At 39.7% G+C, this 27,181-nt stretch overlaps 2 protein-coding genes across 5 annotated transcripts; one reads left to right on the top strand and one right to left on the bottom strand.

Annotated features, from left to right (window-relative positions):
- Positions 1–2,352: 2,352 nt before the first annotated feature.
- dohh (deoxyhypusine hydroxylase/monooxygenase) lies at positions 2,353–10,625 on the bottom strand. Of its 3 annotated transcripts, none has more exons than XM_071531143.1 (6): positions 10,575–10,625; positions 9,513–9,622; positions 8,549–8,716; positions 7,420–7,496; positions 4,348–4,603; positions 2,353–3,563 (listed from the first exon to the last, which is right to left on the bottom strand). In XM_071531143.1, the coding sequence occupies exons 2-6, from the start codon at positions 9,616–9,618 to the stop codon at positions 3,253–3,255; spliced, it is 918 nt and encodes a 305-aa protein (XP_071387244.1). In that variant the 5' UTR covers positions 9,619–9,622; positions 10,575–10,625; the 3' UTR covers positions 2,353–3,252. The 3 variants fall into 3 exon arrangements, with proteins under 3 accessions (XP_071387244.1, XP_071387245.1, XP_071387246.1); XM_071531144.1 differs by having other exon boundaries at positions 9,513–9,619; positions 10,575–10,615; XM_071531145.1 differs by having other exon boundaries at positions 10,511–10,589.
- A 472-nt stretch (positions 10,626–11,097) lies between these two features.
- On the top strand, positions 11,098–27,175 carry lrrc40 (leucine rich repeat containing 40). Of its 2 annotated transcripts, none has more exons than XM_071531142.1 (15): positions 11,098–11,334; positions 13,192–13,373; positions 14,590–14,663; positions 14,835–14,964; positions 15,785–15,908; positions 16,847–16,986; positions 17,414–17,586; positions 18,046–18,136; positions 18,533–18,578; positions 20,253–20,337; positions 21,123–21,230; positions 21,479–21,589; positions 21,689–21,766; positions 22,853–23,038; positions 25,865–27,175. In XM_071531142.1, the coding sequence occupies exons 1-15, from the start codon at positions 11,190–11,192 to the stop codon at positions 25,968–25,970; spliced, it is 1,779 nt and encodes a 592-aa protein (XP_071387243.1). In that variant the 5' UTR covers positions 11,098–11,189; the 3' UTR covers positions 25,971–27,175. The 2 variants fall into 2 exon arrangements, with proteins under 2 accessions (XP_071387243.1, XP_071387242.1); XM_071531141.1 differs by having other exon boundaries at positions 20,238–20,337.
- Positions 27,176–27,181: the final 6 nt, after the last annotated feature.

Raw genomic sequence — 27,181 nt, 5'->3', positions numbered from 1 at the left:
CTGTTAATTAAGGGTTAGTTAATGCTTATTAAGCATTAACTACATTAATAAAGGGTTACATTAATTAAGGGTTAGTTAATGCTTATTAAGCATTAACTAACCCTTAATTAATGTACCCTTATTGTAAAGTGTTACCACAAATAAGAATATGAACAAATGAGCCAAACAGCCAAAAAACTACCTTACGTCCTAATATCAGCTACCCAACTACCTAATATCTAACCAAACAGACTGATTACCTTGATAAATAACTGAGTAAGCTTACTACAGACCAACATCAGTTAACAGTTGTCTGACCAATATTGTCCCCAGTTTGATTGATTACGTATTGATTGTAAAATTGATCAAAACTACTCTGGTTGTCGATAGGAAGCCCTTAACCTGAATTTACATTACATTTTAATCAGATTCCACACAAGTATGCATGAGTATGTTTTATTATGCTATCATTATCCTAGGTTTCAATGGAGAGTTTTAGTGTCCCATGCTGTTGCATAGGCTTTTCCACCCTGACAGGAATAAAATTCTGGGGGAAATACTGAATACTTGGACTGAAAAATTGTCATATTTAAAGATATTAGCACAACATGTCAGTTATTGGCAGCTTCAAGGCTGCAAGCAGTCATGGACAGGGCCGGCCAGATATAGTTTAAGAGGAAAAAGAAAAAGAAAAGAAAAAGAAGCGTTTGGAGAAAGATTTAATAAGATGAAGATTATCATTAAATCCTTGAAATATCATTGAAAATATGTCTCTACATCATAATGCCTGAGTAGGCATAAGCATGTTTACTCACCATCACCCAGGACTCAAACTCACAACCTTTGACACCAACAGCATATCATGAGCTTGTTGAGCTATCTGAGAAGTGGCTTGAATAGAGGTGGCTTCACAGTATGAGGCAACCACTAGGGTGCATGATAACATCTGTCAGTGTTAATAAAAACAGAGTGGTGGACTTCATAATTAATTACCCTATAGGTACCAGTATATGAATGTTTTGTCTAGTTTGGGCCGATAACCTCAGAAAATTACAAAGCTGTAGCGTGTACTGTTAATTTTTCATGTTTTTTTTAAAGTCTCAAAATTTAGACTGCTGCTGTAGCGCCACCATCTGGACTATTTGCCCCAGACTTTAGTGAGTGTAGTTTGGCATGGGACTGGAGCTATGTGCCAAGTTTGGTGCATTTTCATGCATGGGAAGGCAGCTTTAGTATGACAAAAAATTATAATAATAATACATAGAAAAACAATAGGCAGAGCTGGTCGGCCCCTAATAAATAATACAATATAAATGCATGACAGCAATGCGCCGGGGTTCACTACATGGGAACAAGAGATGGGAATGACCTGGTTGCTATTAGGAAATGTTTGGATCATGTGGAGTTACAGATGAAGTGTTAGATGAATGTTGACTGATAATCTGTTTTTCATGTAAAATGTATTCTAGGTGAGATTGAGAAGTACAGATGTTGCATAGTTCCATTGACAAGCAGTCTGTTATTGTGTGAGCAGAGATCCATAGCATTTGTATTGATGCAAAGGATGGTGATGTCGAAGTGCGCTGTCTAATGTTTACATGAGTCTTTGATTTCACACAAGAATATACAGTATAGTTGTATAGAGTATGTGATTATATCTGGTTACAATACACTGAGCAAAAGTGAAAACGCAAGGCATTATGTAGTTTTTGATGACACAAGGTGATAGTATTCACTGCACATATTGTGATGTTAGGTTGACACAAGTACAATTACTGTATTTTGTTCAAATCTCAACATAACATTTAGCTTGGTAGATCTTTAAAATGATGTTTCTGACCAACTTGTAGAATTTCAAGTGGACTAATTATTACTATGTCATGATTTTACAGTCAGTTGAACTTTTACTGCAAAGTAAATAAAAATGATAGGTTGATAACTTCACCAGTTTTGGACCGATCCCTTAGCTTTTTGTAAAGTTAAATTTTTTTTTAAAGGTTTTTCAAAAAAATCCAAAATGGCAGCCAAAAACTGACAGCAGACATTATGGGCCCAAGAGGCAAAAATGTTCAGCATGTCCAGATACATATCTGCAGCAAGTTTCACATCTCTACGACTAATGGTGCGGCAGGGCTGAGCCTTAGACTTTGAGGGCTTACTATAGCGCCCCCTATGGGCCAATCAGTACCATTCTTTGTGTCCAAGTAGCGAGTGAACCGGACTACTGTATGTGCCAAATTAGAAAAAAACATATCATCAAAAGCTATCCCCCAATAACTAACCTACCTAACTGCTTGGTGTATTAAATAACTTACTAATCGAGAATCACATTACTGAGGTGATAAATACACAAAGACCATAAACAAGATCACTGAGCATTTTATTATGGTTTGTGAAGCGGTCAATGTACAGTCTGAGGTCACAGACAGACCTCAGCAGCACAGACAAAACCACAGACTTGTGCTGCAATGGATTACATGTGATAGATGATAAAGACACAAATTCAAATTACAACCTGCAAATTGCAATGAATTGTTCATTTCACTGCATATTGTGTATTTTGGAGTAAAGTCACCCAGAAGTGACTGAAAGCAACCAGGTTACATTGCTGAGGTTGAGATCGAGTTACAATTTTAAGATGGTAAGCAGGTACATTTTGAAAATAACCTTCCCAAGTTGGAGTGCTGTCTACCTCCCAACATATATCCAGACCAGAAATACTAGTTGATCTCTGTTCTGCATCAAACAGTAATACGAAAATGTGAACTGACCTGAGGCCTGACCGGAGGGCTGAACCAGTCAGTACATTACGTTGTCTCATCTCCATTCTATTAGACTGACTGATCACACACACATCAGTCCCCCTAGCAGTAAAATAAACTTTAGTCCATCAGCCCATGGTGAGATAATAGTGATGAGAATAAAACCTGGAATTGCAATAGTCATTCTTATACGGTCTCTAATTGGGATCATTTCTAGTGACATTAAAAGTATTCCACATTTTGCTGGGGAACCCCTGGAACCTCCTCAATGACCGTTGGAACCGCCTCGAAGACCCCCTGGTGGTCCCTGGACCCCACTTTGAGAACCGCTGCATGTGCTCACAAGGCGTAAAATCTCCAAAAAAGAATGTTAAGAGATAAGTTATTGTGAAAATAAGGCCGTTTTCCTCAGTTGCTGAGAAGTCGAGAGGTTTTTCCATCCGAGGATTCGAGCGCCGGCCCGGAAGAGTCCTGGTCTGGAGTCGCGACTGTCACCCTTAATCCTGACCCTTTAACCCTGTAGCCTGACCAGTCCGTCGGCGTACTGGAACTGGTCGCTGTTTTCGTACTCCAGCATGTCCAGGGCGACCTCGCAGCTCTCCTTGACGACGCGCTCCCCGTCGCCGCGGTAACGCTGCAGCACGGCGACGCACTCGTCCTGGCCGATGGAGCCCAGGGCCTCGGCCGCCTCGTGCCGGACCATGGGGCTCTCGCCGGGACGCTCCAGGGCCGCCCTCAGCGCCGGGACCGACGCCGGGTGCTGCATCTGGCCCAGGACGTAGCCGATCTCGTGACGGAACAGGGCGCTGGAGCACTGGAGGCCTGGAGACGAAACAGAAGGTTTATGTCGGGGTCAGACAATGAGGACATAACCACGGTCGTGATGGAACGAAATGTCAACATCAACTAAGAGAAACAGCCTTGTTTTGTCCAATTGGTGTTGAAAAGGTTTCAATAGGCCCAGGGGTCGTAGAATTTTCTCAACCCATAGAGGACCACGTAATCCTTCGGTTGCAGTCAATACATGAAAACCACCAGTTGGGAGTTATGCAGTTTTCTCATGATATGCAACTAAAACGGTAGCCCTGAACTAGGGCTGGGCGATATATCAATATTATATCGATATCGTGATATCAGACTAGATATCGTCTTAGATTTTGGATATCGTAATATCGTGATATGGCATAAGTGTCTTTTCCTGGTTTTAAAGGCTGCATTACAGTAAAGTGATGTCATTTTCTGAACTTACCAGACTGTTCTAGCTGTTCTATTATTTGCCTTTACCCACTTAGTCATTATATCCACATTACTGATGATTATTTATCAAAAATCTCATTGTGTAAATATTTTGTGAAAGCACCAATAGTCATCCCTACAATATTGCCGCAATATCGATATCGAGGTATTTGGTCAAAAATATTGTGATATTTGATTTTGTCCATATCGCCCAGCCCTACTTACAACTGAACATGTAGCCCACTTCGTAGAAAATACCGAGATATATATATCGTGTATCGCCATTCAGCCTAAAAATACCGAGATATGATTTTTGGTCCATATCGCCCAGCCCTACCCTGAACCAGTATAAACCAGCACTCTATCCTACCATCTCCCAGCGCCAGCACCGCCTCCTCGTTGCCTAGGTTACGCAGAGCAAACATGGCCCGGTAGCGTTCGAAGAGCGGCGAGCCCTCGTCCAACAGGGCGGTCCGCAGCTCTGAGACGCTCTTCCTCGCCGCGGGGGGTGCGGGGTCTACGGAGGAGTAGGGGTTCCCGTCTGTAGCTCCGCCCTCTTCCTGTTTCTCTCCGCCGCTCTGCAGCCACTCTAACCGCCGGACAGCCAGCTGGCACGTCTCTGCCACCTGCAGGACGGGAGGGCCAAACCTGCTTTACAACTGTTTTACTGCATACGATTGATGTATAGCAGTGGTTCTCAACCTATTTTAATATCAAGGACCCCTAATTTAGTCCACATTAGGGCCACGGACCCCCATTTGATGAGATTTTGTCTCTCGGACCCAAATCTGAGTTTATTGTCAGATATGATTTTGTCCAGAATTCCATGACTATCTGTATTGTAGGTAGAGAGATAACAGAGAAACTATGATCAAAACAGTCATTCTAAAATGAGAAAAAATTCTGAAGTTTAACAATTCATCCAGGGACCCCCTGGAATGCCCTCAAGGACCCCTGGTGGTCCCCGGACCCCACGTTGAGAACCACTGATGTATAGGAAATCTCTCTAGAGGGAAATCTGTCTCACTAATCACAAATATATGTAATAAAATTAATAGAAATCTAAATGAAAAAAGATAAATATACAATCCACAAGTTTTAAGATTGTTGAATGCAAAAAAACAGACTCACAAATGTGAATAAATGTGTTACTTCTGTTCTGTAAACCATCATATAAATAAATGTAACATCATCTACAAAAACAGACATATGCTGGACCACCAAAGTCAACTATGATGGATTTTTTCTAATTTGCATTTTTGAAAAAGTTTTTCCCTTTTCATCTATCAACAACATATTTGGTACACATCCAAAGGGGGACCTTGATACACCATTTTTTTTAAAATTCCACTTTTTATCCCAGTTGCTCATACAAAGAACTAAAGATGATTCGTTTTACAACTGTCAAGCTACATTCTCCACATGTGAATCGGTGCATATTTCTGAACACATTTCTGTATGTATGCTACCTCCATCTACAGTGCCTTCATAAAGTATTCAAACACCTTGTCTTTTCCCACATATTTGCTGCCACTTTTTCCATTGCTCTGGGCTCCAAGTTTTGTGCTCCTTACATGCAGCTTTGATACAAATGGTAGCCCTGCCATAAAAACAGCTGTGTTAAGATCACAACATACAATCTTTGGTGAAATTGTGTCAGACGCTTCGGTTCAGTTTGAGTCTGTCGTTTTGTGGGGTTTAGCAACTATCCTGTTAAGAGTCGGTCTATCCCTGTCAGTGAGCTTTTACTTGTCACTACTGTTCCTCGTTGCCATTGCAGTTTGACATAATATGTCGTCATGATTTTCCAAACTCTTCTCCTCACTACATGAAATAATTTTACAGTATTTGTGACCAGTGCTCTGTGATTGTTTGGCCTCTGTGGATCTCAGTTAGTTTATTAGTTAGTTGTTAGTTGCGTCATATTGCTTTGAAAACTCGCATTTTCAAAGCAATACTGGAACCAAAAACTGAGGCATCTCTGTACCCCAAACACAGCCGGTTGACACACTGACACCTAGAGGACACTGGGGGAACGACAACATCCCGACATTTCACCATAATGCAATGCTGCAACATTAACATTTGTTAAGCTGCATTAAAAGACTAGTTGTACACATTGTATACGTTCAGTCGCCTACCTCTATGACAGAAGTATTTCTTGGTGTAGTTGATTGGTGCATTTCTTCAGCAGCAATTACAGAAAAATGTGTCCAATGGCATGCATGTGAGAGGCTGCTTTGCCTGGCTCTTATTAGTGTGAACATCAGTCAGAGTTCCTCAGGTGAGTTGCTCTCTTTTCCACTATCTACTTGTTGGGCAGTTTGGATTTTTGGAACATGATGGCCTACTTGAACGTGTCTCCATTCCCGTAATAATCCCGCAACATCGAGAGAAGTGGACTAATCCGGCTGTGCTTCGACCCCGATCAAACCAATCACATATATCTGTTGACAAATTGTCTCCACAGTGAAGCGTAATTCAAAATGTCGGCAAGAAAGTAGTAGACGAGTGCACCTCCTCATCTCTGACCAAACAAAAACAAAGATTAAATTGACAAATTTGTCTAAAAAAAAGGGGGCAGCCTCCATCGTGTGGACATAGTTCGGTTATAAAAACAGAAGACTCCTGCAAGCTTTGTAGTGAGACTGTCATTACCAGAGGTGTCAACACCAGCAACTTGTTTTACCACCTGAACCTTTTTAGGTTTAGGTGAATGTTCCAAATAACAAGTGTCAACATACTTGCTACCTGCCCTTAAATTAGCAAAATGTTGAAAACCTCAAGCATAAAACAGGCAGGTACTTAACATTTTTCAAATGACATTACCAGAAAAACCAGTGGATATGAACAACACCTTGCTAAGCTAGACAGGTCTATAACATTACACCTACCCATGGGTCCTTGGTATCCAGGGTTAGCAAATATGTATGTGGCAAATGACATTTGATGATAAAAACTAATTTTAGCACACATTTATTGCTATTCACCAGTGATTCTCAACCTTTTTCATATCAAGGACCCCAAATTTAGTCCACATTAGAGCCACGAACCCCCATTTGATGAGATTTTGTTTCTCGGACCCAAATCTGAGAATATAGTCATTCTTCTACATTTTCTAATTGTGTTAACTTCTTGTAAATGAAATAATGGTGAATTTTAACAATTCATCAATTTGCTGGGGACCCCCTGGAACCCCCTCAAGGACCCCTGGTGGTCCTCGGACCCCACGTTGAGAACCACTGCTATTCATGACCTTAGATGATGCTTTTTCTTTTTTTTATGTTTTTTTTCTGGCTTTTTGCCTCCATTTGACAGGTCGGTAGAGATTGACAGGAAAGTGAGGGCAGAGAGAGAGGGGGGGATGACACGCAGCAAAGGGCAAGGGCCGGATTCAAACCCACGCCACTGTGGTAAGGCCTTGGTCCAGTTATGTTCCTACCTCTATGACAGGGTCCTGACTGTATTCTTTCAGCAGGTCCAGAACCACAAGATCACCAATCGCTCCCAGAGCCTCCCCTAGAGACAGACAGGCACACAGTCAAGACAGAAGCACACAGCCAGTGCTCATGTGGCTACAGTGAGAAGCAAATATGCATCCATCATACAAAGAGTGTTGTTCATTACATCAACATGCCACCTCATCAGTTACATGGTCAGGGTTTTTCCTACATAGGTACTTGTTGAGAGCTATTCAGTATTTCACAAGAAAAAAAGCAAAAATTCGGGAAAAATCAGAAACAATAGACGTGATGTAATGTTAATTATTATAATGGTCATTATTATATTATTTTATTATTGTTATTATAATGTTATTGCTGTTACATCATATATTTATTATCACTATAACATTAACACTATGTCTGTTTCTTTCTCTCCGCCACACATACCACACTCCCTGCTTCACATGCCAATCTGTAATCTCTGCTCCCAGACTCTTATCATATCATCACATACATCATCGTAACTGCTTTATGTTATTGTCTGTATGTCTGTCCATTATGTCTATCTTGTTTATCTTCTATGTCACTCTTTTTTTTTGTAATGCTATTTCACCAATAAAAAAAATAAAAATAAAATAAGGAATTGCATACCAAAAAAAATAAAATAAATAAACCTAACTTTAAAATCAGAATGACATGAAAAAAATACTATATCACCTTGTTAGCTAATTCTCCACATCTTAACATGCACCGATTTAACAATGAATGCCCCCAAAATAACAAAGAAAAAAAAGAAAAAAAAGAAACAATAGTACGGAAGAGGATTAGGGCCACCAAAAAAAAAAGTTTTGTCAGGTGAAAAAAAAAGAAAAAAAAAGTCAGGTGAAAAAGAATTCTGAGTTTAAAGTCAGAATTCTGAGATTAAAGTCAGAATTCTGACTTTAAAGTCAGACTTTAAAGTCAGAATTCTGAGAATAAAGTCAGAATTTAAAGTCAGAATTCTGAGAAAAAAAGTCAGAATTCTGACTTTAAAGTCAGAACTCAAATACATTTTTCACATGTGGCCCTAATCCTCTTCCGTACAATAGACATGATAATAAACATGTAGTAGAAATGTTTTCTTCCTACCTGCTTCATGTCTGACCATGGGTTCTTGCTGTGTGTCTTTGAGTACAGCAGTGAGCGTTGGTATAGCCTGTTTGTCCTGCATCTGCCCCAGGCAGTAAGCCAGCTCATGCTTCAGTAGGGCAGACTCATCACTGAACGCCTTGCTGATCCATTCTATGGCTTCAGCACCTACCACAGTTTAAAGTTCAAATGAGACAAGGCAATCTCTGTGCTATACCAAAATCTAAGAGACTGTAAAGCTTCCTCTACTGTGTACATTAAGGCTAAATGGGAGAGGGAACTGAACATTGACATTACAACGGAAGAATGGCTCAGCATGTGTGAAACACAACACACCCCTACACACCACTACACATTCAAGAACATGGAGGGAGTTTGGATGGAAAAACCTAACCTGCTACTTCATTACACCTAAAATAGTAAGTATAGAGTAAATGGCGGATATGTGGGAATAGAGAGGCAAACCACACACATTTTTTGGGAATGTCATAAATTACACTTATTTTTGGGAAAATGTTTTGTTAGTAAATGGAAGAAATGGATGATTTATGACAGTGGAAAATGCTTATGGACTAACTGATATATAAATTTCAAGATACTGGATTTGTATGCACCCTTCTTCCATAATGGTCACTTGTAACCATGGCTGTTTTGTTTTTGTTTTCTGTTTATTTTGTTTGCTTCTGTTTTCTTTTTCTATCTGTCTGGTTGTAAAAAAAAGTCATAAGTCAACATACACAATACTTTTGGCTGTATGCACTAAATATTAAAGTTTAAAAAAAAAAAAAAAGTTCAAATGAGACATCACACAACACGACATTATATACTGTATATATATATATATATCTTGCCCATCTATTTAAAGTCACGCAGGAGTGAAAAATGACTCATTCTAACTATTGTAACATACCATACACCTATTTGATATATACAGTATAGTTGGAGTTTTGTGGAGGTGTGTTACCTCCCAGGTTCCTCAGAGTGAATAAGGCTCTGAAGCGGCGGGTCAGGTCCAGTCCTGGGTCCACCAGAACCTTCCCTACTGCTGTGATCTGGTCAGCACTGGCCATACTGCTGCACAGGGAGACACAGAGAAATGTACACACACACACACACACACACAAACATACAGAAATTTTGGCTTTCTAATGAGGCAGTGTAGTTCTGAATTTCACCAGCCAGGTTCTAGCAGCCAAGCTAGTTTTACAATAAAATATCTAAGTTATCTTCTTGCCTAAAGTGGCTTGTATCACAGCCTTTAGCCATACCAACACCCCATACATGCAGTTCTCTCCTGTATACAAAGAACGTCACACCATGTCGCCTTGCTTGTCGGCAAAAGCATAGCTCATAAAATTAGATTTAATATATTTTTTTCAAGTCTGCATACATATAACCCACTAAATAGCACCTATAATAACATCCCAACTTTTAGAATTGGTTCACACTGCTTCTTATCACCTTCAACGGTGTGTTTTGGTGGAAGAGACAGATTATGGGGAGTGCAGGCAAACCAATTATTAAAGTTAAAATGTAATAGAAATAAGAGCCGCTTGGTGGATACGATGTGTGCCGAATCAAAGAGTGGAACCTAACTATTCAGAAAAGGTCTTGAGTCATGTTTTACGACACATATACTTTTGTCGAAAGCGAGGCAACGGATTTTTAAATTATGTTTGGCGTGGCCTTCAATTCAATATCAGAGAGACTGGGGTTTTCAGGGCTACAGTCACAGTAAAAAAAAAAACACTACCAGCATTACCGCTAATTTGAAACTCTGATCCCATCATTACAAAACTGATCACATAACAGCACTACGGGCCACGTTGCGGGTTAGTTAGCAAGCTAGGCTAACGTTAAGTTGCCAGCTGTGCTTATAAAACAGCTTTCCGTCGTTAACTAGCTAGCTATGTAAACCTTAATCTGAGTTGACACACTTCAGAATTAACACAAAATTCATACAGATTCTACCGGCGTCAACACACCGCACCCAAAAGCACCAGAACTCCACTGTACAGCTACTCACTGTATGCGCTTTACTTTACAGCTGATGACTCTTAACTTCGATTTGACAGCAGACTGCAGCCAGGTGGACGAAACGGAAGCGCTGCTATAGCCTACTGAGACCGGCTTCCGGTCCGATTTTTTTCAGAATAAAAGTGCAATTTCTAGAAATCCACAACACTCAAATGCTGACCAAAAAACACGTCTTTTTGCACAAAAAAACAAATAATTGCGCAACTATACAATCTGTACAATGTTTTTCCATGAGAAGAGCGGACACCACTTCTGTTCTGACCACTGTGACTGACAAGACAATACTGCTATCTCTTACATCTAACATAACAAACATATTATCATTTACATTTCATATTTATGAACACTGACGAATTGTATACAACACAGAGTGTTAAAATTTGTTCCAAAGGACACTGTTGTCACTGAAAAACGTATTTTTTCCACTTACCTTGCTTGTACGCATGCGCCAGCCACTGCTCGACACGGCAAGATTACGACATTCAAGACGAGTTTGGTTTACGGCAGTAAGAAGAGCCTGGGTGGTATCAGATGTAAACACATAGTTTACAGCTAGCGTAGCCGTATAAATTCACATTCTCGGAGTCATTTAAGTACACCGACAATGTCTCGTTTTAAAAGAGGGGATAAAATGGATTCTCTGGCGGGATTCAGGACGGAGAAAACAGAACCTACCGTTCCTCACGGACTGCTGAAGGCAGCCAGAAAGAGCGGCCAGCTCAACCTGTCAGGCCGAGGGCTTACTGAAGGTAAAGTGAAGTTCCACTTTACACTGTGTGTGTTACCATTGCAGTCGAGATTTAACGTTTCTGCCGTTGAATTGCCATGGCCAAAGGTCATTCCCTACACCCTTAGATAAGTAGGCCTACGCTATAAAGACTTGGTGGTGCTCATTTTGTCTTTTACAGTCTTACAGAATAACGTATATGGCATATTTCAAGCATAGCCTAGCTTAATTTGCTACAGTATGAGGCACTGCTATAGACTGTAAATATACAGGACGCGGTCGACGGTCGTGGATGGACAGAATAATGTAAACTATGGAGCTCAACTTTATTCTAAAGCAGTGGTTCTCAACGTGGGGTCCGGGGACCACCAGGGGTTCTTGAGGGGGTTCCAGAGGGTCCCCAGCAAATTTCTGACTTAAACTTCAGCATTATTTCATTTACAAGAAGTTAACACAATTAGAGAATGTAGAAGAATGACTGTTTTGATCATAGTTTCACTGTTATCTCTCTACCTGCAATGCAGATAGTCATGGAATTCTGGACAAAATCATATCTAACAATAAAGATATTCTCAGATTTGGGTTCAAGAGACAAAATCTCATCAAATGGGGATCTGTGGCTCTAATGTGGACTAAATTAGGGGTCCTTGATATGAAAAAGGTTGAGAATCAGTGTTCTAAAGTATTGTAACTGAACTCAGAAAAATTGTAACTGAAAGAGAGTAACTGTAACTGTATTTAAATGTAATCTAAGTGGAAGAAAACGATTTACAAGATATCTTAAGTCACACAGTTGAAATCACACAAAACATGATTTCCCCAGACTTAAGATTCCTACAGCTCTCAGTTATTCAAGGTGGTGGCTGTGCGCATGAAGGGCCTGGATCATCTTCATCATCATCATCATCTTCTTCTTCTTCTTCTTGTCTTTTAACGGCGGTTGCCAACCAGCATTATAGGTGCATTACCGCCACCTTCTGCTTCACAGTGTGGACCAGAGACTAGATTCTACCTTTTTAATCCTGTTTGATTAATAAAATCAAAGAAAATTCCGCAATGTGCCACTTTATACGTTCAGTATTATTGTCTTCATGTTCAATTCCTGGATTCCCGCCTTTCTAAATCCTTCTTTCATTTGTTCTCATTCCTCCTCATATTCTCCACACTGCATAATCACATGGACTGACTCTTCAGCCTGACAGTGATCACATAGACCAGTTGGATGCTTTCCTATTATCTTGGGTGTTTTTTCTTCCTCTTCTTTTTCTTCTTCTTCTGCTTCTTCTACTCGAATGGCGAATCACCTCCTCACCGGGGTGTTATCACCACCAACTGATGTACTGAGTTTTCTGTGCAGCCCAGTGGTAGTAGCTGGGACACGATTTCCAACTTAGTTCATATTTTTTCAGACACTGAAGTGTCTCAATCTGGTATAAGATAATGGCATTGCAGCATTAGCTATTATACTTCCATCTGATTATCAAGGCTGAAGGCTATGTTTCAGACTGGCGGGTATTGACATTGTATGGGAAATGCTGGTCTGATGATGCTTGTCTCTCTTCAAAAATATTTTGTCAATCTCAGTGGGATTGCTTGGTATCTGTAGTGAGTTAGTCAGGACTAAGGCTGAACGATTTTGAAAAAATATGTAATTGCGCTTATTTTGACTGATATTGCAATTGCGATATGATTTGCAATATTAGAGAGAATGATAATTTTTACATCATTATTCTCATTTTCATTGAAAAACGCATTAAAATGATTATGGTGTGTTTTTTGCGGGGATCTGTACCAAACAAAGATGTTTTCTTAAGTCTTAATTGTTCAGCCCTATTAGTCGGTACTAGTGAAGTTTAACCGTAGTAACTGTCTGTCTCAGTCCCTCAGAATGTCTATCGTCTGAACGTTGACACACCAGAGGAAGCCAATCAGAATCTGTCATTTGGAGCGTCAGAGCGCTGGTGGGAACAGACTGAACTTACCAAACTGCTGCTCTCATCCAATCAGCTTACAGCGTTATCTGATGACATCAGCCTACTGCCTGGACTCACTACACTGGATGTAAGTAACACTAACCCACTCACTAAGTAGCCTTTTAAGTCAGTAAATCCAAACATTATCCCACTCTGTAACCCCCTAACTCACTAATTAACTCATTAACTCACTAACTTACGGAAGCGTAAAAAAAAAAAATGCAGCATGGAAAGAAATCACTGCTGCGGTCAACAGCGTTGCCGTCGACAACCGAACTCCAGCTGAGGTTTGAATATTTCATTTATACATCCGTGATATGTATAGCCTATATATATAATAGTAATATAATAGCTTATATCGCAATTCTTTACATTTAGGTGAAGAAAAAAATGGTCAGACCTCAAACAAGTAGGCTATCTCAAAATGAAAGAGAAATTAATCTTACACCAGAAAACTGTTAACCCCGTTAATTGCAAACAATTTGAAAATACCTGTTTATGTTAGGGATAGGCTATATGACACATAGTCGATGTAGGCCTTTACAAAATAGAATATTTTGCCATAGGCTACATATTTTTAAGTGATGAATATGTGGCTGCATATGCTTAGATGCCAGTCAGAATATATGGTCTAATAACAATCCTCTGACTCAGCCAGATTTACTATGCTGCACCGCAAGTCCACACTGACTCGAAAACTTGCGAACACTTGCCCACGTTCGCTTCCTGATTGGGTCTTATCAGTCACGACGTGTCCTTCCCTGATTCGCCACGCCCCTATCACGTGACCCTTTTCCGGAAGAAAACAAACGACATCAGCCTTGACTACCAGTGGTTAATTCAACATGGATAACGAATTACAAGCATTGCTGACTATGCTAGCAGCTGTCGTGCAGTTAAACCTCTGGTCGTACTTTTCGCCCATTGCTGTTCTTCCTCCGTAGTATCTTCTGCAGCTAAGCAACCCACCGCAGAGTAGACAATCTGCTTCCTGTTTACACCGGCACGCGCATGCCCAGTGTACGTGAATGGTCATGTGACATGTGTTTTCAGGTGTGTTAGTATGGACGGAGACTAAAACAAAAACTTATTAGTGTGGATGTGGCCCTAGTCACTAAATCACTAACTCACTCACTCAAACTCAGTAACAAGCATTTCTTTTGGCTGACTTGTACTATACAGTAGATTCAGGGAAGTAGTGTTACAATGAAAAATTCAACCGTTTTATTTATTTAGTTTAAGTTATTAGAAGTAATTTCAAAACAGGCAGCTAAAAATAAAACATGCTTGTATTGATTTGTCAGCTCCACGACAACCAGCTGAGCAGTTTACCTTGTACTCTGGGAGAACTGGAGCAGCTACAGCAACTACGACTCAGGTACACACACACACACACACACACACACACACACACACACACACAAAGCAGTCGTTAAACATTAATGCTGTTTGGATTGGATATTGGATATTTACTGTGCACAGAAAATTGGCTACAGTAAACGCATCACTCAGGGTATTTTCCTGTGTGTGTGTTGGCGCGTCTCTCCAGTCACAACCGGCTGAGTGTGTTGCCGGTGGAAGTGTGTGTTCTGAAGAACCTTCGCAGTCTGACGCTCCAGCAGAACCTTCTGGAAACCCTGCCGGAAGAACTGGGACAACTGGAAAACCTGACCGAGCTGGTAAGTAACACAGCAACACACACACACACACACACACACACACACACACACCGGCAGACTTTGGAGGAATGGCATAAACTATTGAGCAGTAGTTAGCAGAGGACGAAGAACCTGAACGTTGAAAAAAAAGAAGAAAGTTGTAAAAAAACCACTGTCAAGCAGAGAAAGCGCACAGAAAGACTTAAACGTTAACCTTTTGACTGAAGTCAACCAAATACTCAATTTTTACTGAATTTATGAATGAACAATGAATACTGACACAGAACCTTCTAGAAACACCATCTAAACCACTGATTCTCAACCTTTTTCATATCAAGGACCCCTAATTTAGTCCACATTAGAGCCACGGACCCCCATTTGATGAGATTTTGTCTCTTGAACTCAAATCTGAGAATATCTTTATTGTTAGATATGATTTTGTCCAGAATTCCATGACTATCTGCATTGCAGGTAGAGAGATAACAGTGAAACTATGATCAAAACAGTCATTCTTCTACATTCTCTAATTGTGTTAACTTCTTGTAAATGAAATAATGCTGAAGTTTAATAAGTCGGAAATTTGCTGGGGACCCTCTGGAACCCCCTCAAGGACCCCTGGTGGTCCCCGGACCCCACGTTGAGAACCACTGATCTAAACAACTCTCTTGGGTGTACCAAAGGATATTACATTGATACACCAAGAATTGGCCTTGTAATCTGTTCTAATTTGGTAGCTTTGGTAGAAATACACTGTAAATATACTGTTGCTCTCTCCCACCTGGCCCTGCCTACTGTATTGTCTGGCTGATGGAGGTATTCTGTCTGCTTTGATTGGTTGAAGGACCTGTCCAACAACCATCTGAAGTGCCTTCCCTCCAGCCTGGGCCGTCTGACTTGTCTACAGAAGCTAGACCTGTCTCACAACATGCTCACCTGTCTTCCTGACAGCCTGGCCAAGTTGGCAAGTACGGCTACTTGTCTGTCTGTCTCTGCCTACCCGTCTGGCTTTCACTCTTGATATTTCTGTTGTTTTGTTTTTTAAAGGAACATTTCATGCCCAAATGAAAAACCTGCCATTATCTACTCACTTCCATGTCAGTGGAAACTCCATTGAAGTTTGTATGACCACCAAACACACAGTGAGTTAGCTACTGCAGTTCCATCTCAGCCTTCTAACAAACTATTGAAGTGAATGGGGTCTGGTTGGTTACAGCAAATCCAAGTGTGTTGTAGCCAAACCATTGCACTGTGAGTCCAAAAGGCCTAGATTTAATTCTTTATCTAGATAAGTCAAGTCAAGCTTGAGTAGATCTGCTAGAGTAGATAATGACAGGATTTTATTTTTGAGTGAACTGTTCCTTTAAAGGAATAGTTCACCCAAAAATGAAAATTCTGTCATCATCTACTCACCCTCATGCCAAATGAAACACAGGTGAAATTTGTTAGTCCATATAACACACAGGGAGGTTGCCAGCACAACTTGGTAGCAGCCTTCTCCAAAACAACTGAAGTCAATGGGGACCTGTTCTTTAGAGTTCCAAAAAAAAAAAAAAGCCAAACAATCACACTGTGAATAGAAAGACCTATACACCATTATTTGTTGCAAATCAATCAGCTGTAGTTAAGATTTGCACTAAATGATGGTGTAAATATACTGTAGGTCTTTTTGGAACTCTGAAGAACTGGTCCCCACTGACTTCAGTTGTTTTGGAGAAGGCTGCTATGGAGTTGTGCTGGCAACCTCCCTGTGTGTTATATGGACAAACTTCACCTGTGTTTCAACTGGCATGAGGGTGAGGAGATGATGACAGAATTTTCATTTTTGGGTGAACTATTCCTTTATTTGGACTAATGATTACAACACATAAAAACATTAGTCACTCTGTGACTCTATCCCTTGCAGGTCTCAAGCTGTTGGACTGTAGCAATAACCAGTTGACTGGCGTTCCAGTTAGCATATCCGAGATGCTCGCTCTGGAGCAGCTCTTCCTCCGACACAACAAGCTCCGCCTCCTCCCGCAGCTCCCTGCCCCCAACTTGAAGGTAACCATAGCAACAGCCTACAAAAACAATGGTCCAATCTCAAAACCAACACTGAGTAGGGTTGATGTATGAAAACATCATAACTGGGTTAGGGTAACCCAGTAGTACTCTTTTCACTGGTTTAGTCATGGTAACAGGGAGACTCAATCACAGGCTATCAGAGGTTAATGTAAACAGATTAACCTGAATAAGACTAACCAGAGTATCGCTTCATTCTAAAACTGATGATATACATGGACAACTGTTACCAATATTGTCCTTGGCAGGGATTGGCAAGTAAGACAATATCACTTTGGATTATGTTAACGAAAGATGTCAAATACTGCCAAAATTCTTTGCAGAAAAATTGCATCTACATTGCCTCACATGTTGTGCATATATCATGTCCTCAAAGTGTGTGTGTGTGTGTGTGGGGGTGTGTGTCTAGGAGCTGTATGTTGGCAACAACCAGATTGAGGACTTGGAGGCGGAGCAGCTGGCCAGCCTGATGGCCATTTCTCTTCTAGAGCTCAGAGACAACAAGATCAAAACACTTCCTGAACAGATTACCTTACTGAGCACGCTCACACGCCTCGACCTCACCAACAACGACATCACCACGTAGGTCCATGACATCACCATGACATCACCTCGTAATCGCATACAGCACATCACAACAGTTGTTAACTGTTTCTGCCCAGGAGCCAAACTTCTCAAGCAATTTTTATTGATTTTAGTTTACTTACAAAGCACCTTCACCAGTGTATATGAAAACAAAATCACACAGGTATATCCAAATCAAAGATAGGATTATGCATTAATCTAGCCTACCAGAGCTAAAGTTAGCAGTAACAACAGGAAGACCAACATTCTCTGCCACTTTCCTCCATGCATTATTTCACTTTGGCAGGATCTTTATGAGCTGACAGATTTGCAAAATTTCAGAAGTTTGCTTTAAATTCTCTTGAGAGTTGGATGGAAACAACAACTAATGCGCCACCAAAGTTGGTCTCCCATTAAGTTCATCAATCAACAGTCACATCCTAACTTTGTATTTGTGTGTGTGTGTTTGTCTGTCAGTCTTCCAGCCTCTCTCAGCTTGTTGCCCAATCTGAAGATGTTGCTGTTGGAGGGAAACCCACTGAGAGGAATCAGGAGAGACCTGCTCACTGTAGGTTACACACACACTAACTACAGCCAGACCAATACAGGGTTTTCAGGTGACATAGCCAAAGATAATGAAAGATAATGTTCTATAAATATGATTCTTTGTCAGTAACAGATTAAACATGTCTTAATGACAAACTCACCTACACTCTTTCTTTTACGGCTTTTGACAAACGCTAACTCTTCATTTAAAATGTATTTTTGTGTGATATCTATAGCTGTTAAACACGCTTATATGGCATTTCAGAGCCACGTTTGTTGCCATGTTAGTCCAGTTCTGGGCCAGGAAAAACCCTGGTGTAAAGCCAAAATCAGCTGATAATGTTTATGTAGTGCCTCACTTCTACACACACTCATCCTCACTCATGCCAACACTGTTGTTCTGTCGTCTTCCTGACAGAAAGGAACCAACGAGCTTCTGAAATATCTAAGAGGGAGAATTAAAGGTATAAACACTATTTCTGCTGACTCTACTGACTTAACAAAATCTGCTTACTCTACTGACATAACCGAACGTTTTGACTCTGTTGAATCTACTGAGTCTTCTGAACCTGCTCACTATCCTGAATCTAATGACTTATCTAACTCTACTGAATCTAGTGACTACTGAGTCTGCTGATTTAACTGACTCTACTGACTACTGAATCTACTGACTCTACTGACTCCTCTGAATCTACTGACCCTACTGTATCTATTGATTACACGGGCTCTACTGAATCTACCGTCTTTACTGAATCTACTGACTGTCCTGAACTAATGACTTAACTAACTCTGCTGAATCAGCTGTATCTACTGAGCAGTTACTCTACTGACTCCATTAATTTTACTGAATTCACAGACTCTGCTGAATTTACTGATTTAACTGACTCTACTGAGTACTGACTCTACCTACTCCACTGAATCTCAGTCTTTACTGATTCTACTGAATCTGCTGACCGTACTGATTTTACTGAATCTACTGACTACTGAATCTACTGATTTAACTGACTCTACTGACTACTGAATCTACTGACCCTACTGAATCTACCGTCTTTACTGAGTCTACTGAATCTACTGACTACTGGATCTGCTGATTTAAATGATTCTACTGACTCTTCTAAACCTGCTCACTTTCCTGACTCTACTGACTGTCTGACTGAACCTAATGACTAACTAACTCTACTGCATCAACTGAATCTACTGACTTACTCTGTTAACTCTAATTTTACTGAATTCACAGACTCTGCTGAATCTACTGATTTAACTGACTCTACTGAATCTACTGATTTACCTGACTGCTGAATCTACTGATTTAACTGACTCTGCTGAATCTACTGATTTACCTGACTGCTGAATCTACTGATTTAACTGACTCTGCTGAATCTACTGATTTACCTGACTCTGCTTAATTTACTGATTTAACTGATTCTGCTGAATCTACTGATTTAACTGACTGCTGAATCTACTGATTTAACTGACTGCTGAATCTACTGATTTAACTGATTCTGCTGAATCTACTGATTTAACTGACTGCTGAATCTACTGATTTACCTGACTCTGCTTAATTTACTGATTTAACTGATTCTGCTGAATCTACTGATTTAACTGACTCTGCTTTATTTACTGATTTAACTGACTCTGCTTAATCTACTGATTTAACTGACTCTGCTGACTACTGAACCTACTGACTCCACCTACTCCACTGAACTCATACTGTCTTTACTGAGTCTGCTGACTCTACTGAATCTGACTCTACTGATTTTTACTGATTAACTGATTAACTGATTAACTGATTTAACTTACTCTACTTAATCTACTGACTGCTGACTCCATTGCATCTGCTGACTCTATTGAATCTACTGACTCTACTGATTTTACTTAATCTACTGATTTAACTTTACTGAATCTAGGAACTGCTGACTCGATTGAATCTACTGACACTACTAAATACCCCCCCCCCCCCACCCCACCGACTCTACTGACTCTACTTAATCTACTGACTTTACTGAATCTATTGAATGCCGATTCTGCTGAGTTTACTGAATCTACTTACTACTGAATCTGCTGATTTTATTGAATCTACTGACTACTGATTTTACTGACTCTACTGACTCTACTGACTCTAGAGCCCGAGAGCGCAGATACAGCTCCTACAGCCATGACGTTACCCAGCCAGGCCAGAGTCAACCTGCACAGCATCAAAACTCTCAAGCTGCTGGAGTACAGGTTGGTGATGAAGGCTACAGTTGTTATGTACTAGTTTTATATACTAGGACATCATTTATACATATTATTTATACTTGTTTCGACATATTTCCTAGTGAACACAGGCTTGAGTCAGCCTGAATATGAAGATATTGAAAGCCTGGCTCTGTGGCAGTACAAGTAACCTTAACTTGACTCACAGCAAAATAGCACAGTATTACTACAAGCTAACTTTGGAGTACTAGTTACTAACTGTCATACGAAATCATCATTGCTACGGTTTGACCCATATTGTTTTTTTGATGGCACCTATGTTTTTCATTCTCTTACAGCCATTTTGATCAAAAGGCTTATGCTTAAAATGAAATTAGTTTCTTAGACAAATATCAATAGTGAAGTTGATGCCTGTATATGAATTTCTTTCCAAAGCCTTTGCCTTTGCCTTTCCTCCAAAGCAAAGTGCGGCTACTTTAAAGAATCTAAAATGTAAGATAGTTTGACTTTTTTGGTCACTGCATAATTCCATTTGTCCTATTTCATAGTTTTGATGTCTTTAGTATTATTTTAAAATGTGGAAAATAGTAAAAATAAAGAAAAATGTGACCTGTCCAAACTTTTGACTGGTAGTGTAATTTAGTATATTTTCATATTGTACATATTTTTTATGGACAACACTGACTGGCCAATATCCAATTTTAATAAAAGGCCTATATCAGGCTCATATATCGGTCTACAGTACTAGTGTACTATGCTTGTGCTGTGTGTGTGTGTGTGTGTGTGTGTGTGTGTGTGTGTGTGTGTGTCAGTGAGAAGCAGGCAGAGAATATTCCAGATGAGTTGTTTGATGCTGTAGCAGGTGGAGTTGTGACCACTGTTAACTTCAGCAAGAACCAGCTGACCACCCTGCCCACCAGGTACACACACACACACACACACACACACACACACACACACACACACACTCTGTCTCTCTATATATCCTCTTCCTTCGTCTCCTGTCCCATCACTGTTTGATTCACTCATTTTTACAGTCAGCATTGGAAATCAGTCTGTCTTTAGTCTTTCATTCTCAACAGTTTTATGATGCATCATTTTACAAATCGTTTCATAAACTAACCATAAAGGCTCTTCTTTTCTGCTGTTTTCTGTCCTCTCTGTCCAGACTAATGGAGCTGCAGTCTTCAGTGTCAGAGGTCAATCTGGGCTTCAACAGACTGACCTGCTGCTCTCCTGACATCTGCAAGCTACTGCAGCTAACACACATAGACCTCAGGTAGACGTACACATACATACACACACACAGATGAACACATATTTGCATTTACAATTTCAGCCTGGTACATAGTTAACACAACTAACTGGTTGTTTTCAGGAACAACCAGCTGAGTGAGCTGCCATCTGAGCTGGAGAACCTGACTAAACTACGCTCAGTTATACTCAATTATAACAGGTAATGCTCTAGCTGATAAAGGTACAGTTCACCCCAAAATAAAATCCTGTCAGTATCTACTCACCTCCATTTCAGTGGAGACTGAAACTTCATTGAAGTTCATACAACTACCAGAGAGCGAGTTAGCTACTGAAGTTCCATCTCACACTTCTAACAAACAATTGAGGTGAATGGGGTCTGGCCGTTTAGAGTTAAAAAAGAATCATAAAGTGACCGTCTAATTTATCTAAACAACAACAAGGCTGTTCTGACTGTATCTTCTGACAGTCACTGGTTGAAAGTGTACCAAAATATCCTATTCAAGTAAAAGTACTGTTAGTTTGCTGAAACGGTTTTAGTAGATGAAAAATTACTGCAGTTAAAATCTATTTAAAACTACTTTCAAAATGTACTCAGAATAAAAGTTACAGAGTTACTTTTTCACAAAAGAAAACATTACATATGATCTTTCCTATGCAATGCTAAAAGGACTTCAAACTAGCTTGTTTTAATTGGGAAAACAACCATTACAAAATTAAGTACATACACAAAATAAAGCATGAATCAACGGTTCATGGTTCAACATGATTATGATTGGCCAGTTTCTGATACAGTATTTACAAAGAGCCAATCGAATTTGTCCTCTGTGATGGATGCAATTTTAAAATATGGTGAAGTATAATACTTAAGTCAAAACATATTTATGTAAGAGTAAAATTGCATACTTCAAAAAGTACAAGTACACAAAGCTCCTCAATTACGTAAGTAATTCAATATCGCAGAAAATATGATATTCACGAAATATCGTGATGTTTGATAATATCAAATATCGGCCCAAGCCTAGTGTGAACGCAGCCTTAGTTAATTAGTCAACCACTTGGATAGTTTGACAGTCTGTTAGTCAGTTTTTTTTTTTTTTTAAACATCTCTTTATTGAATTTTCAAAAGGTTCTGGTATACATAATACAAGATCATCATATAATATACAAAATATAAAACCGCCCTCCCCTTTCCCAACCCCCTGGTCTGTTAGTCAGTTTAACCAATCAGACAGTCATTCAGGTCGTCATCTAGTTTCCTCACTCGGTGTTTGCCGGCTGGTTGCAGGTTCAAGTCCTTCCCTGACGTCCTGTATCAGATAGTTTCCCTGGAGACGGTGTTGCTCGGCAACAACCAGGTGGGCAGCGTGGACCCTGGTCGTCTGACGCGATTGGTCCATCTGTCAACTTTGGACCTGTCAAACAATGACCTGCTGAACATACCGCCTGAGCTGGGACTGTGTACGAACCTCAGGTAGGATATACACCTGAAGAACCAAAGAGTCCGCACACTGTCATCTGCTCCCAAGGTGTGTGAATGTATTAACACCTATTGTACACACAGGTGACACTTCCAGTACACTGTCACCTGTGTGTAGGGGTTAAAGGAAAATTCCACCCAAAGATTGTCTTCCTTTCCCTCAACCTGCCTCGTCTACTTCTACTTGAGTTAGTGATTTCCTACATTTCCCAGAATGCCTTTCGACAACCCCCAGAGAACTGGCCTGATCCTGTGGATTTTACCTATGGTTGGAGAGAGCAAAAACAACGGCAATAGTAAAAGTAATGGCAACAGAGTGAGTTTCCAAAAGCAAGAGTCACGCCTTTCTGACGTTAAACCTGACATTTACCATGGGTGTTTTAGATTGTTGAAAATGTTTTCTTATATTAAACTCCATTGTAGTTGCACTGGAAATATCTTGATCTATGTTTGGCCACCTCTCCATGGAAATAAGAAAAATACACCACCAAACAAACAAAATGGACCCAGAAATGCAAAGTATATCACCAGTAGCTGTTTTTCTAACGGTGTTCAAGTTGTTTTTAAAGTGGTGGATTTTTCCTTTAATAAATGTACACACCTTGGGAGCAGATAGCAGTGTGTGGACCCTCACTCAGCTGACCCTAACCTACACACGCTACCTTGCCTTAACTTGAGTTGATTCTAATGCAGTAGTTTTAGGTATGCATGAATATGTATTATTATTATTATTATTATCAAGGGTTTCAACAGAGTGTTTTAATGGTCTAAGTGCTGTTTCAGAGGCTTTTCCACCCTGACAAGAATAAAAAAAAAAATTTTTGGCATGACGGGTGACATTTAACAACATTGAATATGCGCACAAAATATCACCTGTCAACCGCTTCTGTGCAAAATATCAGTATTGGTATCAGCATTCAAAAACCTATATCAGTCGAACTCGAGTTAAAACACACACACAGTCATACATCTTTAATTTCATCGTTCAATTCATATGAGGGTTAATTTGGGAAGAATTTCAGTTTGTGGGAAGAAATGGAATTCCAGACAGGTCTTTTACCAGTGTCTACCTCACAGAACTTGAATAGGTAGAACAGTCTTTCCCATTCAAATTCAACGTTCCAGGATGATCGGAGCAGCGGCCATTTTTATGTGAACCATTGGGCTAGCTTCCGTATAAACCCGACTCATGGCAAGTCGCTGAGATGAGAGGTTTTACAGCAAAGACCAAAACAGTTTCTCTGTCTCCTTGCTGCCATGGATTGCTAACATGCTAATGTTGACTAGATGAGCTAACGGAATTGTATCCAATTCCAGCCACTCAGTCAATCACGTAATTTCCGGTGTTTACCGACATTTTTATACGGAGTTCCCTACCGAAAGCTAAGTGACGTAAAGTCATACACATTTCAGAAGCTAGGTATCAAATTTCATAAATATCTATACACATTTAAGCATATAAAACACTAAATTACGAACTTAGTCACGAACAAGAAGCGGGAAGCCTTAAATCCCATTTTGGGCGACAGTTACTTCATGTAGAGAATCGGTATTGGCTGATAAATGGAAAAATATGAGCTTTGAGTACATAGTCTGCACTTCTTACAAGTATCTGTAACATTGTGAAGGTACAGGAAGGGTTAATAAAGGGTTAATATCGAGTATATGAATACACCGACACGGACGAAAGTAAGTGTCTGGAATTGGATACGAATTTAGAATCTCAAAAATAGGTGCGCTATCATCCATTTGCAGGGACTGGAAGAAAATCAATTACAAGTCGATATTAAACTTTAAAAAATAAAGATGGAGGATTGTTAATTTATGAGAAACTTCAGCGAAAACAGTACAGGATGAAATATATTGGTATATCATTGTGATTTTTTGGTCATATGCTGGCCGGAATTGGATACCCTGATGTTAGAGAGAGACGTACAGTCTTGGATAAAGCTACGTTAGCCTCGTCGCTAACGTTAGCTTTCAGTTGAGTTTTGACAGTTTGCTAACGGACTCATCTGCTCAGTTCTCAAGCAAGTGTGACAGACTTTACAGCCTTAATGTCCAGACTTGCGTTGTCACCAAAGCAACTAAATTCCATAACTGCCATTTTATGCTGTGCTAGCCAAATTACCACGGCAAACAGTGGAAGAACCGTTCTGTCCATTCAAGTTCTGTGGGCTACCTGCGTGTGCGGCAGTTACATAATAGGCTTTTTTTTTGTTTTTTATTTTTTTATTTTTTACAATATTTTTATTATGCTTTTAAACACAAACACAGACAAATTCAACAATATACAGTGGCCACAAGAACTAAACATCTGACTTCCCTGATATCCCTGATACATGACACATATAGCACATAATATACTCGAAGAAATTATTGCACACAATCACATAAAAAAATGTCATAGCATCTATGTATGTATAAGTATAAGGAAACGCTCAGTCCATTACAATCGACAGTGATGCAACAACTAAACATGTGGAGAGAAAAAGGGAAAAAAAGAGAACAAATTATAATTAAAGTAAATAAATTAAAAGATTTAGAATGTTAAGAAAACAAAGCACAGACATGAATAAATAAAAATCAATCAACAAATAAATAAATATACCATTTATGGCCCAAAAATGTCACTTTGCCAATTTTCAGTACTGCAATCCATCATTCCCTTTAATACAGTATTCGTAAGTCTTTTACCAGCATATTTAAAGAAGGATGTCCAAGTCTTCAATTTTTTTTACATTTAAATCTGTAATAGTAGGCTTTTCTAAAAAAATACAATGTAGAGAAGCTCAGTTGAAACCTGTATTCTCCCTCTAGGTGTCTGAGTCTGGAAGGGAATCCTTTCCGGGCGCCCAGAGCAGCCATCGTGGCCAGAGGAACCGATGCTGTGATGGAGTACCTCCGCAGCCGAATAGTCACATAACCCCCCCAACCCTAACCCTAGGTAGAACCACAATGTAATGTCATTGTTCTTGGGACCAGAAATCCTTTTTTATTGACTGAATCTTCCACATGGAAAGTTAACACTAGCTATGTTTCCATGTCAGAGCAACCTGGCTACTGGTCTTACTGGTTAAAGAATACCCCCCCCTCCCTATTTTATGGAAGCCCATTCCCGCCACTCAATAAAATAAAATAATGACTAAATTCTGACTTTTTATTTCACAATTCTGACTTTAGATTTCACAATTCTGACTTTTTTTCTCACAATTCTGATTTTATTTCTCACAATTCTGACTTTTTATTTCACAATTCTGACTTTAGATTTCACAATTCTGACTTTTTTTCTCACAATTCTGATTTTATTTCTCACAATTCTGACTTTTTTTCCTCACAATTCTGACTTTATTTCTCACAATTCTGACTTTATTTCTCACAATTCTGACTTTATTTCTCACGATTCTGACTTTATATCATGGAATTCTGACTTTTCTTGCAAAAACAAGTCAGAATTCTGAGAAAGTCAGAAGTGGAAGAAATAAAGTCAGAATTCTGAGAAATAAAGTCAGAATTGTGAGATAAAAAGTCAGAATTCTGAGAAATAAACTCACAATTTAGTCGGAATGGGCTTCCATACTATTTGACTGAGCAGTTGTAGCTTACTTCTAATACAGGGGAAAGAAATGATGATCCCAATAGTAACAGTAAGTACTGCTCAGCCTCAAGACAGTTTCTTGAGTCTGAGTCGGACAGACGGTGAAAACCAAAAGTAAGTAAGCCACGATCCCATAACCAGGTTATTTGTATTACTGGGTTAAGAAGGAAACTCTCCCTGCATGGAAGCATAGCCAATGGTTGTTCAATTCACCAACTTACCACCGACCTTAGTGTTTGAATAACCACAATTGTGGGGGAAAAAAAACTTAAAGGACAACACTCCCACTCGGCCTTAAGTCTCATTTTGCCTCTTCACTGCCACCACAAGTAACAGTGCGCAGTAACTGAAAAAGTGAAAATAGGATAGGAAAAACTAAAATTGCACCAGTAAAATTGCATCCTTTTAAATGATGTATTTCCTCATGAGGATGATGTCATACTCATCACATCATTACAGTCAGAATCAGTGACAGCCAATCAGATGTTTGTTTTCTACTGCGACACGGCATGTACTGTGATAAGCAAACCAATCAGCCA

Source organism: Centroberyx affinis, unplaced genomic scaffold, assembly GCF_046629955.1.
Source record: "Centroberyx affinis isolate AG114_WGS23_722 - 3 ecotype Tasmania unplaced genomic scaffold, CSIRO-AGI_Caff_v1 ptg002042l_1, whole genome shotgun sequence".
NCBI classification, from domain to species: Eukaryota; Metazoa; Chordata; class Actinopteri; order Beryciformes; family Berycidae; genus Centroberyx; species Centroberyx affinis.
This window is presented reverse-complemented; position numbering and strand designations above follow the sequence as displayed.